This window comes from Poecile atricapillus, chromosome 13 (assembly GCF_030490865.1).
Source record: "Poecile atricapillus isolate bPoeAtr1 chromosome 13, bPoeAtr1.hap1, whole genome shotgun sequence".
Lineage (NCBI taxonomy): Eukaryota > Metazoa > Chordata > Aves > Passeriformes > Paridae > Poecile > Poecile atricapillus.
Window position 1 is genome coordinate 4029216 of NC_081261.1, and position 18262 is coordinate 4047477.

General features: G+C 42.7%; 1 protein-coding gene across 8 annotated transcripts in view; it reads left to right on the forward strand.

Moving 5' to 3' along the window:
* EBF1 (EBF transcription factor 1) overlaps positions 1-18262 on the forward strand; it is a 267162-nt gene that overhangs the window by 18742 nt on the left and 230158 nt on the right. For all 8 annotated transcript variants that reach the window (XM_058848781.1, XM_058848782.1, XM_058848783.1 and 5 more), the window contains exon 6: positions 107-175. In XM_058848781.1, coding sequence (XP_058704764.1) covers positions 107-175 — 69 coding nt within the window. The remainder of the gene's footprint in view (positions 1-106; positions 176-18262) is intronic.

Consider the following 18262-nt stretch of genomic DNA (forward strand, 5'->3'; position numbering starts at 1 on the left):
CAGGGCCGGCAGGGTAACTCGAGCTGGCAATTTGAACCCACCATGTTCGTAATGATGATTTTACAGTGTAATGGTCGCACTAAATCCTTTCGCTTTTGCTCTGTAGCCGCTGTTGTGACAAGAAAAGCTGTGGCAACAGAAATGAGACTCCATCAGATCCAGTGATAATTGACAGGTAAGGACTGCTATTGTTTCCTTCCTTTTTTTTTTTTTTTTTTCCCCTTCCTCCCTCTCCTCATTATAATGAGACACCTGCCCTGTGTTGCTAATGGGGAAGAATTAGGAGGATATATGGATGAAATTTTGTTTTTTTTTGATACAGAATTAGTTGTGCTTTGCAGTTGTGATTGCCTTGGAAGGGCCATATGTGGGATAACATAGGGATACTGGAGCGCCCTGCTCTGTGGAGGGCTCCAGCTCTTGTAACTGATTCATGTGCATAAAGAGGAGATTTTTCTTTCTGACTTTCTGTGACTCAATTCACATGCTATGCCAGGGAAGCTTCAGGAATAAAATAATAATAGTTTGTGATTTATGAAATGTGGTTGGATGCTTATAAATATTTAACTTTTATTTGAAAAATGTTTGAATCATTATCACTTAGCTACTGTAGTTCTGTTGGATGCAATCCATCTACATTTTAAGGCTTTTATTTATGCATAAAAACAGTTAAGAAAATAGATCTGCAGCGTAAGGTTTTTTTCCCTCCTCTTATTTTCTTTGGTTGGAATACTATTTTGACTATATTGTCAGTTGATTAATTCATTTTTGCCTGTCTTAATTATTGTGTTTTTAAACAGATCCATATTGCTAATCTGAGATCACTGAGTAAATCATTGTAGTACAATACATCTATTCCTGTTGTTCTGAGCCCTGTGTAGTTTCTGTTGCTTGCCAGTTATGCAAAATGGTAGCCAAAGGGCCATTTTTACATTTTAATTGTCCAAATGTGTTGTCCAAAGCCGTGTGGGATAGCCGGGGTATTGTGCAGCATCACTCTAGAGGAGTTAAATGGCAACCAAGCACCAGAAGTGTCTGTGAGGGCTGGGGAGAGCAATGCCCTGCTCTGATCTGTGACTAGAGGGACCCCAAAGGGACACCCAAACACACAGGGGTGAGGGCACAGAGCTCGTGCCTCTCCTTGCATTGCTGTCTGAGTTGTTTGCTGTAGGAAGTTTGAAGTATCTTCCATGCCAGAACATCCATTTTATGAAAGAAGGTGAGGTGGGTTTGATGTGTTGGGGGCCCTGCTGGAGAGCAGCCCAGAGCCTTGTGCTCATCCCAGCTCCCAATTCTTGGATGGGCTGGGTAGGAAAGTGCTTTTATTGGGTGCTTATAGCAGATGTTTTGATTAGCTGTAATAAATAATGCTGAGAACGTTTAAATCTCAGAAGATATCCCTCTCTATTTTAACTAGGCATATTTTCATCTTCTCTGAGCATCAGGTAGCACCAGAGGAAGTGTGTGTGGGGGAAGGCCCCCCAGTGAAACCTGTACAGAGCTGTGTTTTATAAGCATGCTGCAGAGCTGAACACTATAAACATGGTGTTAGAGTGGCATTTTGAGCAACATGAAAGCTACAAAATTCACATGAATTTTTCATTGTACTGGAAAGTGAGATGTTAAGATGCTAATGGCAGGTTTACAGAAATATTTTGTTTAACTATCTGGTATGCAAAACTGCTGGTTGCAAATCATTTTAAATTTTGAAAGCCAGAGATGCTGTTACATGCTTCCTGCAAAATGAGGAAAATAGGAAAAAACCCCAGCTTTAGCTTCCTAAGTAGTGATCCATTCCTCAGTCTTTACATGAATTGATGCAATAGTTACCAGTTTTGAAGTTTCTTCTTAAAATGCAAGCTAAACACAATTCAAAGCTGATAATACAAACCCTGCCTCGCCACCCGCACTGAATCACACTTGGCTTGTGAATGGGTTAAGCTTTTAAGTTCTTCACTTGGTTTTAAATTGTGACTTTGATACAGAAGGTTGATATGACTGTGGTTTGAATAACACTTGATTTTGACCTGTTCCTGTGGGTTGCAATGGCATAAGAAATTTGACTCAGCAGTACTGTAATTAGCCCTCCCCGTGTTTTTGAAACAGGATTGTGTTACCTGGATTGCATTAGTGTGGCTTCTATTGTTGCCGCTTCGCATCTGTCCCAGTAGGGTACTTAAAACCTTTTCTTGGCTGGGGCTAGTTCAAACAATTTAGGCCAAGCAAGTATGTGCTTTATACAGTTAGTGGCTTTAGTGATGTTTCTTGTGACATTTATCCTATTCATTTTTCTTGTCCCCTTTGGTTTGGAAAGGATGAAGTGATTTATACGGAGCCTTTTTACCTTAAAACGAGTCCTTTAAAATTGTTCTGTGATTAAAATGCCTGCACAAGTCAGGCCATGTGTTTGGTTGTGCTCCATTGTCACTTCTCCATGCACACAGTTTTTAACTATTATGTCAATTGATATGCAAAGCCATATTTAGTTATTTTTATTTGCACTGAGCTTAGAGAATTCATTTACCACTTGGGCTAAAGCACTCCCACATGCCTGATGCTCTGATCAAGTCTTTGCCTATGGATTTAATCTAACTCTTGCATCAAATCTCGTGAATCCACAGACTCTGACCTAACATAGAGTTTAACATAGAATCTATCCATGGGATTTTTGACATATGTACTTACATGGAAATGCTGTCCTCTTCTGACAAGTTGGAATACTATTTGGGATTAATTAATTCTCTTTGATGAGGCTGGAGACACTCGGGATAGAGAGGGCTCTGGCTTTGTGGTGGTTTGGTGAACTTGGAGAAAAGGCTCTTTGGCAACTTCAAAGTTACACATGTTGTGTTCTTCTTCAAACCCTGGATAGATGTGAAATCAAATTGTGTATTTCTCTTTAATGAAAATGTGGGCTTTAAGAAAGAAAGTCTGTAGCTGTGTTTTAAACAGGATATAACTTCATTCTCTGTAAAATCGTTTTATACTTTGCTCCATTCTAGTATAAGTAGATACAGCAGTGAAAGGGACCTAAAGAAATTTATACTCATGTAAAACAGTGATTTAAATTTTCTCTGGAGAGCAAAATAAATCTATTATGATTACAGAGCAGTCATCCCAAGGAAGTTTCTTGGAAACCTGTGTGTGTCTGTATCATCTTCTTAGCATAGCCTGTATATTTTATAACTAATCCAGTTACACATGTTGAGATGAAGATCTGATGAACAGGAACTCATTTTAAAAGGGGTATTATTGTCACAATACAAATGCACAATTCCTCCTACGAGTGCAGTGGCAGGGCTGTATTGTAATCACACTTAAAGAAAACACAGAGCACTTCCTGTTATTAAATTAAATTCTAGATTGATTTAACTTTCAAATTGTAACTCATATTTGAATTTAAAAGGTTCGCAATAAAATTCCTGTGAAGAAATTGAATAAATTGTAGTTTTATTACCACTCTGGATATCCTGGTGTCCTAACCTTTTTCCTTACAGTTATCTTAGTTCAATAAATAAAACCTCATTAGACTATTCCCATTTCAACGAGTTTATTAAATTTTACAGGAGTAATTAGCATAAGCTGTGCTAATTTTTCTGGAAGACTAATGAGAGAGCTTCCTAATTAGGTTTGCTTTGTAAGAATCAGAAAAGATGATAATGACAAAAGTCACATAGGGGAGAAAGTGGGGCTTTATGTTATTCCTTGGTTCAGGAAAAAGGCTCCTCTCTTGGCACTCTGGTCCAAACTTTTAAACCCAATTTACCATTGTCAGGACCGATATTTAATGGTGTTACCAGTGCCTTCTGGGGCTTCTTTACCTTTTATGGCTGCATCCAGTCAACAGGAGCCCTACTGACTGATAAAATAGGAATAACCACTGCAGTCCCAAATATAGTGAGAGAAAATATATATACCATATATATCATATATATCCTGCTTGAGACATTGCATAGGCTGAAAACAGCCATGGCTCATCCTTAATTTTCCTTCTTCCCAGAGCACTTGAGCAGGCTGATGACAGTGGCCTGGGATTGGCTTTGCTAATATTTACCAATAGAGGTGGGACCTGTAGTGAGAGCCTGGCCACTGTCTGTGTTTTGGATTGATAATCTTTAGGTGAGCTAAAGTCAAGGGGCTTTGTGCTGGAGCTGCCCTGGGAAGGGCTGTGTGACCTTTGGGGGCAGGGGATGGCCAGGGCTTCTCCTGGTCCTGCTCTGGTAATACACTGAACTTCTTCATGTGGCATTTTGGAGGCAGTTTGGGAGCAATGAGGAGGTTTGTGCCTTTCCAGTGCCATCACAGCTCTTGTCCATGGAGCAGGGGTGGGGATTCATGGATTGGAGGTTGTAATATTTCCTATGCTTTGATATCAGATGACAACAAAGTATGTTTTAATGCATTGTTATCAGGAATTTTGTGCTGGAAAGCCCCCTCCTCATCGCTGTGTGCCTTCCAGAGCTAGATGGGAGTCATTGATCCATCAGAGGAGCTGAAGCTGGGTGACAGAGCTACCCCCAGCACTGCAGAGATGTCTCCCAGACTCTTTTCAGGCTGTGCTGCCTAAACCCCCTGGGCCTCTAAGCAGGGTGTTCAGAGACAGAAGTTGGCCTCCAGCGCTTCATGCGAGCTCCGGGAGCCTGTGAACCCACACATTTCTGAGAGGGGAGGGACCCAAACACACATCTTCCAGGATTTGGTAGTGATTGATGCAGCTGAGAAGCATTACCCAGAACATTTCCCACATGACTTAGGCAACCAAAGGCATTTTGAGCTGCTGTGAGATAAATGGGAGACACTGATCAGTAGATGCTTCTCACACTGAGACTCAGGCTTGCATGCTTGCCCCTTTATGAGTGCTCCTCATGCGTGTGGTGTCAGTCTTCTTTCTGGTGATGAAATCCCTAGAGCTGGGGGTAACTTTGCAAGGATTCTTGCAAAAATCTCTTGGTTTCAGCCTGCTGGGGTTGGCACATATCACTTCTGCTTATAAATTCCTTTATTTTGCTCTTGGGGCTGAATGAACTTTTTCAGGGTCAAACCAGCTTCTGCTTATTGTTTGTTTGATTACTCTTCTCTCTGCCTCCAAGTATAAGAATTTTTGTATGATCTCAGAAGTATTATGCAAAACTTTAATTTGGTCTGAGCTTCACTCAGAAGGTTTGTGAGTTTCTCAGCAAACCTGTTCTGAGTTTTCAGTTTGTTATTAAATCCCAAACCAGACAAGTCTTATGTGGTTTTGGGTTTCACTGCAAACATTTCACACTACTCTAATAGTTACTTGCTTCTCTCAGTGATGCCATTTGAATCCACAGCTAGTGTTTGGGGCTTTAGTTAACTGTGGTCTTATTCTTGATTATTACTATTTAATATCATTGGTGATGTAGCAGAGGCTTCTATTGCAAAGCAGGCTCCCTGTGCTGAATGCTCTGTAATTTCTGAGCAGGGAGATGATCCCATTCCTGAAAAGAAATGGTTCTCCTGTTGCAGAGTAAAAATTGATATTTTTCTAGGGAGACTAAAAAGTTTGTGTTTAATGCCCTGGGGATGAGGGGAGCTGAAGACAAGATTGCTGCTTTTGGCATTTGGCTGTTAGTGCTCACCCACAGCCACGGGCTTGGCCAGCTGTGACCTGAGTGCACACATGGGATGTGCTGGACCTGCTGCCCCAAGGTCAGCATGTCCATATCAATAAGTCCCTTGGGCTCTTCCTGAAAATCAGGAAATTATCTGAATTCCTGCTCAGCAAGGGTTAACAATTTTAGGAGACCGAATTGGTTTGTTTTAGTCTTCAAAATCCATCCTGAAGACCCTGTGGATTTTCTTGTGCAGAGGAATCTAACAGAGACCTCATGGATTACTCTGCTGTTCCGTTCTGTGGCAGGATTTGGGTATTTGAGGTTGGAAGTGCTTTAAAAAGTTTGGTGCAGTGACCTCCTACAGCACCAGGGAAGCTCTGAGTGCTCTGGTCCCAGTAGGAGCCCAGGGCCTGGCAGGGTGATCCATCCCTTTGTTTTTTGTCACAAAACTTCAGATGTGCTCTTCGTACCTATCGATTTCCTAATATGAACTCCTTCTTCAAAGCATGTCCTGCAGCAGGGAGGGTGTGCTGGGCACAGTGGGCTCCCTGGCTCCATGCAGCTCAGTGCCAGAGCTTCTCTCTCAAGAGTGGGGATTTTTTCTGGGGGGGAAAAAGCCCCCCCCGTCTTTTTCTCATATGCATATATATACACACATAGTTTCTGGAGTGGATAAATTTCCTCTTCCATCTTAACACCTGATTTATTTCCATATTTGCTGTCGCAGTGGGAATGCATACATGAATAAGAGCAATGGGGAAATGTATTTGCAAAGATCATCCTCAGTTTTAATGCAGATTAGCTAAAATTCTTCTGAACATGAAAAATGTATCTCAGCTCTATCCCTGTGTTTACTGGATAAAAACACAACCCAAGCTTTATTCTGCAGGAGCTGAGGTGTGTGAATAGTTTTCTTCATGTGAGTTTTCATAAATGTTTGCATGTTCCAGCCACCAAAATGTATTCTTATAAGTAATTTGCCACACTTATTAAAATAACTATGTTAAATTCACAGGCACTTCTGCCTGCTGGAAGTATTTAATTTTAATACAACATCTAAATAATAAAGTTAAAAGAGTAAGAAACACTTGTAGGTTACTGTGCAAATCATGACTAAGTTTCTAGAAATGGTTTTAACTCTGTCCTCAGAAGGCAGCAAGTCTCTGTAGTAATAGTGGGAAATGTTGGTATGAATTTTCCTCTTTCCCTGTAACATCGTGATATTTTTTCTGTAACAGTTCTGGAAAAGTACAGAAAACCCATACAAAGTTCCCAGTGTGTCACATTAGCAACTTTGCATAGGTAGTTTGTGATCAGAATATATTACTGTATCAACTGAGTGTTTGCTTTTCTTTGCTAAGGACAGTATTTTAGAGATTTTTTTCTTTTTAAAGTGCAACAAATAATTTTCTACCCGCTTTTTAAAAATGGCATCTGGAAATGGGAAACGTGAATATGAACTTTCTGTTGCTGTTAATATGTGAATGATATGAAATTGGTTATTAAAAGGCTTTATATCAAGTCACTGAAATGATATACTGGACTGTAGTAAGGTGACCCAGATATAGAGCTTTTCAGAGCAATCATTGAAGTGCTATGAACAGTGCTGTTTTGTCTTTGGTTTCTTGCTGCCTCTAAAGGTGTAGGCAGATGAAGATAACTTTAAAAAGAGCTATTTCTCCAATTACAAGCTTTTGTCCAAGAGCAAAGAAAGATTTTTAGGCTAACAGCATTCGCTACAACAAAATTAAATTCCCTTCATCTGACAAGAAGCAGAGTCTGGCAGTAGTTTGGGATTTTTTTGTTGGGGCTGGAGCAGCAGCTGCCCTCTGTACCCCGTGTTTTTCCCGAAGAGGAGGTGACCTGAAGCGGGGAGAGTGAGGTGGGGAGGGTGGGAGGGCACTGGGTGCCATCCCCTTGCTTTGGGGACATCATTTCCCCTTCCCAGGGCTCTGGGGAGGGCTGAGGGAGCAGCATCCCACCGCTGCCCCCCTTCCCCGCCGTGCCAGGAGGCCTGGCCAAATCTTTTTGGGTTTGTAACAACACGTCCAATCTGGCATTCCACAACTACGGCATCTCGCTAACGGGCTGAGGCACCAGAGTTCAGTAATGTAATATAAAAAGTAATGGTGTTAGCTAACACATCCTTAATAAGATATTGTCTGCTGCTCTGCCATATGCTACCGAGCAGGCTTTCCCTCTGTGGGGCTTTTGAGTTCTCTCAATAAGATTATTTCAAATACTCTAATCCTGAATCATTGACATGAATACAAAAGCCTAGTGACATCTAATAGATGCCTCTTAGCTTTGCTTTTCCTCTTGTTCCTTTCCTTTTTCTTCTCTTTTTACCTGACAAAAAGCTTACAGACACTTGGGCTCTGTCTCTCAGTACCAGCATGTGGGTCCCCTCATGAAATATAAAGGAGGAAAAAGGGCTGACATAGGGCTGATAAGCCACAGAGCAAAGGACCATAGAATTAAAAGTAAATGCCAGTAAATCCTACCCTGTACACTCAGTTGTTCTTTTATTGTTTTAATTCTTCCAGTGCCATGCTGGGCTAAAAAGAAATGAAAAATGGTGCTACCAAAAAAAAAGAAAGGTGATGCTATAATACCAGGGTCATATAGGCTTGCTTGATTCTTGGGTTTTCCTAGTGCTCCTCTCACCTTGACTTTCTAATCAGAGTTGCAAACATTCAGCTAAACACATAATTCAATTAGATGAATGTTTAGGTCATGTTTTTCAAAGAGTAATTAAAAGCAAAACAACAAGACATCCTCGGAGTGACATGATTGTGACCCTGGAACCGATTAATTTTATATAACTAAATATTAGAAAGACTTAATATTCCAATGTGAGTGTCTAGCAATCAAAAAATGATCTTCCTCTTAGTGTTGTCTCAACAACTGTCACAGGCAGAAAATAATTTTCTCTTCATCTCCTTTTGGACTTTGACAAACTATTCATCTGTTGATTCCAAAATCTGCCTTTGGAAAAAGTCACTGGTGCAGGATACAGCCAGGGTCTGCAATGGGTTAAAAATAAGCTATTTAAAACACAATCCTTTTCCTCAACTTTTATCCATGGTTCTGCAGGGAGTCTCTCAGGCTCTCCTGACCAGGATAACCATCAACTTCCACCCAGTTGAGTCAGGTCTCCTCTGTAAACTCCCTCAAGATAATCCTTCAGTTGGATTTTTTGGCATCTGCATCACTACATAACCATTGGCTGACTTCCCAGATGTTAAGTCACTTTGATAAGTGGATGTTAAAAACCACTTTACCTAGTTCAAATTTTGTAGAAAGATGACACAAGGAGAGGAGAAATGTATTCTGTATTCATTATAATGTTCTTTGCTCTGAAAGAAGAGTAAAATTAGCCACACTCAGAGCTATTAAGACCTGATGGTCGCTTCTCCTCCCAGCTGCTCCAGGTGCCTCCACATTTCTGGCACAGTCCTGCACGAGCTGGGATTTGGCTGCAGAGGGGAGTCTCGACCCTGGAATATCTTTCTGGGGGTTTTACAGGCAGGAGAAGGAAAGGACCTGCAGCTTGGATCAGGATTTACCCTTTTTGAAAGAAAAATGAGGACATTCAGCTGCGTTACAAATGAGTGCCCTGGAGTTTTCTGTGGTCTGGGGCAGAATTTGTTTGTCATACTGGGGTTTATGTGTTAAAAGTAACTCTGTAAAGCTTTTTTTTCTTATCTCTGGGTCTTTCTGTTGGTACCATGGCCTCTGGTGTTACAGGGCCCTGCTGGACTCTGAGGCTGCTGAGTGAGGGATGCACAATGGGAGAGTCTCTGCCCTATGGAGTTGTTTCAGCAAGACAATCCCAAGGCTTCTTTTTTAAAGAACAGTGAGCTCCATAATAGCTCTGGCGTTCTGAAAAATGGAATAAACTGTACCGTGGTGTAGGGGGAAAACTTCTTGCTGAACCCCATTATGTGTACATAAATTGTCATCTGTCGTGTACCACGTGGCAGGAGAGAGGAACTTTCCTTTTATTTTTTTTCCTGAAGGATTGCCCCGCTGTGACAATGGTAACTCAATTTGTCAGAAATTACAAGAGCATTAATACATCATGCCCTAATGTTTCATTAGTACATTAATACTTTTGAAGTCATCGGAGTTTCCCTAATAAATGTCTTCAAAGTTGGCTGGCCATTCATAAATTTGAGTTTTCAGCATAATAATTGTAATTGAGATACCTCTTTTCCCTGATTAATCCTCGGAGCTTGTGTGTAACAATCAGCCTTGTTGACATCGGCACACGAAGGAATAACATGCTTTTAGTTAATATTTGTGTTATTGCAGAGTGGCACGAGGAGGGGGGGAAAAAAAACTAGGGAGACTATTCTTGGGGAAACAAAAGATAATTTTGGGAACGCTTTTTGCCATGGTAACCCAGTTATCGCTCATTAATCTGTCACCTGTGAAACGAGTTCCAGACTCCGACACTCCGCAGCGTCCCTGGGGGTTGCGGTACCTGCGGCTGCCCCCGGGAGGGTTCCCTGCCACCAAATCCCATCGTGTGCCTCGATGGGTCTCAAAGAGTGGGGACTCCTTCCCTGCCTGGGCCACCTGGGCTGCCTGGACCACCTGCCCACCCCAAAAGCAGCTCCCCAGGGTGATGGGGAGCCGGCCCGTGGGCGCCGCTGCGCTGGCTTTAGGGGCCGCCTGTATCTCCAGAAGGAAGGAAGTTTTTTTCCTTCATTTCCAAGATAAGGTGTCATTCATGAGAGCAGCGTGCTGAACTAATCAGGTTAATTGAGAGGCCCTGAATAGCTCTCATTGAGCGGATCCCTCCTTCCTGCTCAAGGCAGATAGTGCAGACGGAGAGATTACAAGTGCTTTAAACTCTTTCTCTCCATCTCTGAATTTCACACCCATTTCAGGATGACGAGGGTCAGAGCAGATGTGTGACACGGGGGTTGTACAATTTAGCTTTGCTGGGAGCGAGCTTTTATTTTTGTTGTTTGGGTTTTGGTGTGTTTTTTTTTTTTTTCTTTTTAATCATCATCATTGTGATTATTTTTCAGTGAGGCCAGTGTTTCCCATCTCTCCTGATGCCAGGGACACCCTGCTGATTTACACCAGCTGGAGTGGTGTAAATTACTCCACTGTTTTGGAAAGATGCAGAGGACATTTGGAAAGATGTAGAAGACTAATGCTGTCGTGCGATTGGCTCTAGATTGACCCGCTCCTGAGTGTTGTTAATATTAAAATTATTTCTGACCTAACTCATGGCAGGGCTGCAGGAAACATTAATTTTAAAAAGATGTTTTCAGTGTTTGAAGCAGATAGCAGTGGGTTTTATTGCTTTTATGGTATCATTTCCCTTTAAACCCTTCTAATCGAAGTGGCTGTACGTAATTTTATTCAAGTTTACCAGAATGTGAAAGCATTTCCCTCTGGATACTCTTGCCAAATTAGGAACAGCCAGGCTCCAAACCTCATCCTAATCTTCCTGCTTGCCACAGTCTATTACATTTTCTTTGCAAATTGTAACTGTTAGGATGAAGAAGACAGAATTTTCAGGAAAACAAATTCCCCAAAAGTAGCATGCGTGCCCCTACTTCTGCAAGCTTAGCTCAATTTAAACACGAGCTAAACATGAGCATCGTTGTCCCTGCTGGCCCCCTCCTCTCCCCCAGCTTCTTTTCCTTGGAAGTTTCAGGAATGACTTTAATTATCTCTACAATCAAATTCTCACTGCTGTCCCTGTGAAAGCGTGTAGTCATGGATTGCTGGGATTATTTTCTTTAGCACTTGGGGATAGAGAAACTGGTTGTTTGGAAATGAGAACCAGCTGGGTTCTCAGAGCTGGCGTTTGGAGGGAGCCACTTTGCACAGAAACCCCAGTGCTGAGCAGAGCTCAGCCCCCAGACTGCCCCTGCTGCCTTGGCCACAAGGGATTAGGATTTATCAGGGCTGGGTTTTTATTTTGTTTATCTCATTAATATGCATCTCCAGGGTGGCTGCTGCTGGGCTGGCCTGAACTCCTCACCAAAGTTTCTGGAGGCAGAGAGAGGTGCACCCTTGCAGTCCCATTCCTGGCTTCCCCTGCCTAAAACAGAGAAAATAAAATTAATTAATAGAAATCATTCCAAATAACTATAAAAGACACAAGTTCTGCAGATGACAGGGAAGCAGGTAAAGAGAGATGAATGCAACAAAGGGAAGAGCAGAGATAATATAAGTTATCTTAACATCTTTTGTTGCCCTAGAAGACAAGCTGCAGGGGTGATGTTCTTCCTTTCTTCCAGTCTGGAGAAATTAGTTATTTGTCATACCTTATTAATCTGTTTAAGTGCTAAATTCAATTTAAAATTAGGACCATACATGTAGTCAGAAATTACATGAGCTATGCTTTTAGCTGAGTATTTTGTCATAGGGAAAGGCACAAAAGTCTTCTTCATTTAGTTATAAGGATGTAAATTTGGAGATATTCCACTGGTTTTAAGGCAGCTGCTTCATCTTTCTGTCTCTTTAAGAGAGAAGTGTTCATTCTTTGGGGTACAAGGATTTGTTTCTAGGGTTTATTTACATTTTAAGCTATCAATATGAAATACATTTACATGTATATTTTTTACTTTCACTGTTCTATCACACTCCTGCACGTCGGGTTCCTCTACACACCATTGTTAGGCTGGTTTATAGTTTAAATTGTGACTTCTCAATGTTTGAAATACAATAGTGACTAAATTGGTAGCTTAGGTAAAAAGTCAAGAAAAGAAATCTTTCTGTTCCTTTTAAAAAAGTTTATTGCAAAGAACATGACCGATTGCTGAGCTTTGAGCAGCTACTTATAAATGATTTGATTTCTTTAATGCCTGGGATACAATGACTTTGACTCTATTAATATCCCCTTTAGCGCAACTAAATTATTTTTTGAAAGATGAAACCATTTAGTTCTGATCACATTGAGATCATATTGTGACCTAAAATCTCTCATGGATATTATATACATTTTCACACATGGATTTGTATTTTTGGTGGGTTTGGTTTTGTTGGCTTTCTCTCTCTCTTTTTTATTTTTTTTTTTTTTAAATCTGGATTTTCTGTTTGTTTTCTTTTTAATTTAATTTTATTTCTTCCCCCCCCCGCCCCCCCAAACAAATAACTGCTGCATTTCCAGTCACTCAAATTTGGACAGAATTTTACTTCCTGTTTCAAAGGTCAAGGAAAGCTGACCTCAACAGCAGTGTTGAGGCTGCTGAATTATTCATATCATTGACTTTGTGTCAGCTTCCACATTTGTGCAGAGGGATGTTTTATTCATTTATCTCATTTAGGGACCTGCTCTGCACCTGTTTCTACCATTAAGTACCCTGTAATTTGCATTTGATGCTAATTTAGTTTCATATCAGCCTGGTCCCCTCTTGTTAATTTAATTTTCTAAGACCCTTTTCATTACAGTAGAAATGTTTCCCTCTTTAAAGCAAACATCTATACAAGTAATTGTATAAACTGCCTTTTAAATAATATCTTTTAGAAGATTCCATCGTTTAATTCCTTAATTCCTATAATTAGCCATGGTTTGATTAATGTTTCAAAGGGTTAAATTAAAATGCAGAATTACTCAAATGCATACTTGAATAATTTTCCCTCTGCTGATAACAGTTTCTGCATTGCTGCTTTTATTCTCCTCGTGATTCTGAATATTACATGTACTAACAAGCACTAATTTTCCTGATGTAGTGATTTTCCTATGCTGAGCAATAGCAGGTTTTAATGTACAATTGTTGGGAACTCCACATTGCCAGTGGGACACTTAATTTTTTATTTTTTTTTCCCCTTCTGATCGATTGTAAACATTTGTGTGGCTGAGCTGCTCTGGGTTCCTTTCCAGATTGTAAAAAAACTTAGAGATCCTTTATTTTGCCAACAAGCATCGCGGCTGTGTTCTCGCAAACAGCGTGATTAGTGCTGATCGCTGCAGAGAATCATTTGGAAATATTTACAACCATCATGGATTTGTTTGTGGAGGTGAAAATTTGCATCTGCTGTGATCCTACAGGGCAAAATGCCCCGGGGTTGTCACCCCCGGGCACAGCGATGCGTGTTCAGTGCAGGAATATGGAACCGGGGTAAATAAATGACCAGAGGGGCTGGAGTGGGAAATCAAATCCCTTCTCTCCCCTGCGGGTTTATTTGGAACAAGGCTGGGTAATTGCAGTGGGGGGGATGGACACCCCCTCCCCTCCCTCTCCAGCCAGGGGAAAATGGAGATGTTGGTTCCTAGCTTTCAGAGATACAAATCCCCCATTCCGCGGTGGGGGCAGTGGGCTTCACCCCCAGCACAGCATCCCAAGCTGAATCTCCCTCTCTTCACAGTGGGGAGAGGGGATCGGGGCGTCACTCGCAGAGGGCTGGCTCCCCAAATTCTTCCCCAAGCTCCTGGGACAGGAGAGATTTGGTGTTTGGCTCTGTGCTGATGCTGCAGTGCCGTGTGTGGCAGGAAGGATGCAAGCACAGGGGAGCAGCTGTGCGTCAGCTTTTGTCTTGCCCCGGCAGAAGGTGACAGTCCTCTTCCTCCAACTCCCCCTGAAGTCATGGAGAGTTTGGGAAGAGGTGCCTGTGGGTTTGGGATGAAATGAGGTTGTTCTGCCTCTGGGGTCCGGCTCACAGTAGTGCCAAGGGCTGCTCCAGGAGATGAGTTTGGCTCTGATGATCCCAAAAATCTTCTGTTACATGACATGCCACTTAGCTGAGCCTGAGACCTGGGCTCTGCAGCTGCTAATAGCACAAGGATTTAATATTTAAAAATTGAGTTGAAACAAAACCTCTTTTGTGGCTTTTCTTTTTTTAATCTTTCTGGTGGCAAAGATACCTCACAGGCTCTGGCTGTGCTGGCAGAGCCCCCAGACCTGGTGTCAGGGGTGCAGTGTTTGTGTCCTGAGCATTCCCAGTTGCAGGAGTACCAGGGCTGTGGGATGGACCTGAGTACCTGCAAGCCTCACCTTTCCCATCAGCCCACAAGCTCAGATATTCATAGTTGCTCCCCCTTTATTTTGTCATATACTCACAATAAAGGCCTCAGAGCTGGGCATTTCCTGAGTATTAATGACCAGCTGGGGTTAATGGCCCTTGCTTGTGCCTTGAGCCATCAGCTCCTCCCGACTGGTCATTAATTCCCAGGAAAAGCCCTCTGTGGAGGTCATTATTGCCTAATTATCTCCATACACTTTAATGCCAGTTTTGACAATGTACAGTCTCATACTTTGAGTTATAGGTACTTTATAATTCATTAAATAGCTTATCATTAAAACTGCAGATGATCTTGATTATTATTTATTAATGTTTTCCCTTTGATTTTTTTTCTTTTTTTTTAATCTGATGCTCCCCTTTCTGGAGGGAGGAAGGGACAAAGGTAGATGGGGTATGGCTCCAATGTCAAAAACTGTCACACAGCAGCTCTCCCTGTCTGGAGAGGTCTTCCCTGGCTTTGAGAAGGTCCCGAAAGCATCTGCCAGTGGAGGTCAGATCTCAGTTCAGAGCTCACCTTGCTCTGCCCTTAGTGGAGAGTTGAGCAGCAGTGGGGTGGCCACCTCTGCTGGAGCTCCCTGTGCTGGCCCTGGGAGCATTGGCAGCCTCTGGCCCTCAGTTTTGGCAGTTCTTGACTGATTTTTCTCTTCACCCTGGTCCACATTTAGGCCTGGGTTTGTTTTGGGAGCCCTTTCTCACCTCGGTGAGGTTGTTCATGGGGTGAGCTCTGTTGGGGTTCGGGGTTTGGCTCTTTCCCCAGCAGCATCAGGTGAGTGCTGCATTTGAGCACTGAGGTAGGGTGGGAAATAAATGGGAGATGTTCAAGCCAAGCAGAGGGACTGTAATTTCTGCTTTTTAATAAGAGTATGCATCTCCTCCTCCTGGGAGCAGCTTCTCTTCCTGTCACTCAGGTGTGCCTGTGTGTGGCGTGACAGAGCTGCAGGTGCAGAGGCTCAGAGCTCTGCCTGTGTGCTGGGAAACTGCCATGCTCAGCCTTGCTGGAATCACAGCCTGTGGAAGTGGCCAGAGGAGCCCTGACACTGATTCTAGGGGAATTTACTGCTTGTTTGCCCCAATGGCCCAATCCTGCAACCTGGTCTAGTTCTCCTTTATTTCCCACTCTTTTCCCCAGGCTTTACAAGTGAAATATCCAGATAGCAGAGAGCTAAACCTTTGTGTCTATGGTTTATCTGAGGTGCTGCTGTGCAGGAACCCTGAGCAGCACCAAGGGGGACTGTGACCCTTCTGGGCAGCTCACGATGCTGCCCTGTGCTTGGGGCAGACTGCTGTGGCAGGAGGTCTCTGTTAGCCAGAAATCCTGCCAGAGTGTTTTCTCCCTGTACTCAGTCATTACTTGTATTTTAGTTGCCTGACAGCATCAAGTTCCTTCAACAATAATAATACTAATAATGCAGTTTTGGAGCTGTTTTCTCCATTACCTGCGTCTCTGTTGGTTTTGTGTTTGCTGGAGGAAAAGTTGTGTGTGGACATGAAAATACTGGCCCCATTGAGCCGTGCCATCGCCTTTGGAGGAGGCCAAATTTCACCCACTGTATTTGCTTTTCTACCTCTGAGCCGTGTTTGTTTACAAAACCTTCTTCTGAACTGCTGTAAACCGCCCAGCCGAGCTGCCTCCCTGTCCCAGTTTGCTCTGGCCTTCTCCAGAAACCAGTCCGTTTGGATTAAAATCATAATGTCATTTGAAAGCAGGGAAGCAAACCAACCCAAAGCCTTGTGCAAAGTTTGAAAGTAGCAAGTTTCTGCCGAGAGGGAAAAAGAGAAAAAAAAAACCCAACCAAAACCCTTAAAATTCAGACTGAACGGGTCTCCTGTTACCGCTGTCAGAGAAGTCCAAGGGCTTGAGGCTGATGAAGAGTTACAAGCTAAAAAATAAAAAAAAGGGGAAAAAAAAAAAAAAGAAAGAAAAGAGGGCAAAAGGGAGCAGTGTTATTTACTTATTTATTTAAGAGCCTAAAAGATTTATGGTAAAGCTAATTTAGGAGCGTGCTGGGCTCTGCATCCCGGCCGTGCGGAGCGGGCAGAGGGAGGCTCGGGGCCGGCTGCCCCCGCCCGCTCTCAGAGCTGCCATTGTCGGGGTTCCCTCCCATCGGGGCCGTGAATCGGGGCTCCCATCGGGGCCGTGAATCGGGGCTCCCTCCCATCGGGGTTCTTTCCCATCGGGGTTCCCTCCCATCGGGGCCGTGAATCGGGGCTCTCTCCCATCGGGGCTCTCTCCCATCGGGGCTCTCTCCCATCGGGGTTCTCTCCCATCGGGGTTCTCTCCCACCGGGGCTCGGTGCTGCCGGCCCCGGGCAGGGCAGCGGTGGCTCCGCGCTGTCGCCCGGGAGCGCTCGGGACGGGCCGGGTGCCCCCCGCTTCCTGCCCCCTCCGCTTTCTTTCTCTGTCCTTTTTTCTTTCTCTGTCCTTTTTTCTTTCTCTTCCTTTTCCTCCCCCCTTCCTTATTGTCCCTCTCTTTTCGCGTTTCTTTTTCACTTGTATTTATTTCACTTCTGTTTTCTCTCTTCTCTCTTCTCGTTTCTTGTCTCCCCCCTTTTTGTTCTCTCTTCTGTTTTTTCTCCACTCTCCCGTTTTCTCTCTCTCCTTCTCTTTTTCCCCTTTCCCTTTTCTCTTTCCCCTTTTCCCCCTTCTCCCTTTCCCCTATTCCCCGTCCCTTTCTCCCTCTTCCCTTCTCCTTGCCTTTTCCTTTATTTTTCCTTCTTTTCCACTTTTTCCTTTCACTTATTTTTTTTAAATTATTATTTTTCTTTCACTTTCTCCTCTCACTTTTTTCTCTCTCTGTCCTTCTCCTTCTCTAATTTCTCCCTTTGCTAAGAGCCAAAGGCAGAGTTACAAATGCAGCCTTGGCATTGTGGTTTGCAGGATTCTTCAGGGATGTTTTCTTCTGCACAGTATGTTCTGTATCTTCGTTTTGGATCGTCATCTCTGTGAAAGAAAAAATATTCCTTCTCTGTTCTGAGCACAGAAGCATGGTAGAATTATGAAGTGTAAGGAACGTTCTTCCCTTTCTCAACATCCATATAATTACTGTCAAGCCAAACCAAAAAGCCTCAGGCTTAAAGATCACTAGAGTAAAGTTACATTTCGCAAGATAAAAACTGAACTCAGTGCTCAAAACAAAAAAAATGGTGACCAATTCTGTGTCAAAGACTAAAGCAGGCATGACATTTTGCAAGGAAAAATCAGAGGCACTCAGATTTGTTACCATATGGAATATAAATTAGTTTTATTTATATTTATTTGTTCGCCCCTGCGTTGCAAGGAGCAAACCGAGCTGTTAAAAGACTTGATTTTGTTTTGTTTTTCAAAAAGCATTAATAGCATGAATGAAGAAAACATTGGAGGGGGGAATAGATGTGCTGTACAGTGACGATGTTGCCTTGTTTTAAGTTCTAATTCTAGGGTGGGAGCACGGGAGCTGCGTTGGATGGGAAATGTATTCATGCAATGAAAGGCTGGATTTGAATGCAGCTTTTTTTTGTTTTGTTTTTTCCTCTTTTTTTTTTTTTTTTTTTTTTTTGTTTGTTTACATTTTCAGCAAAACCAAGATGACACAGCTGGGCATGTTCAAAGTGAAATAAAAATAGGAGTGAATAAATAAATAGTAGTAAAGAATAGTAGTAAATAAAAATGAAACAGAGCGAGCGCTGTGCGGAGCCTCGCGGACGGTGCCC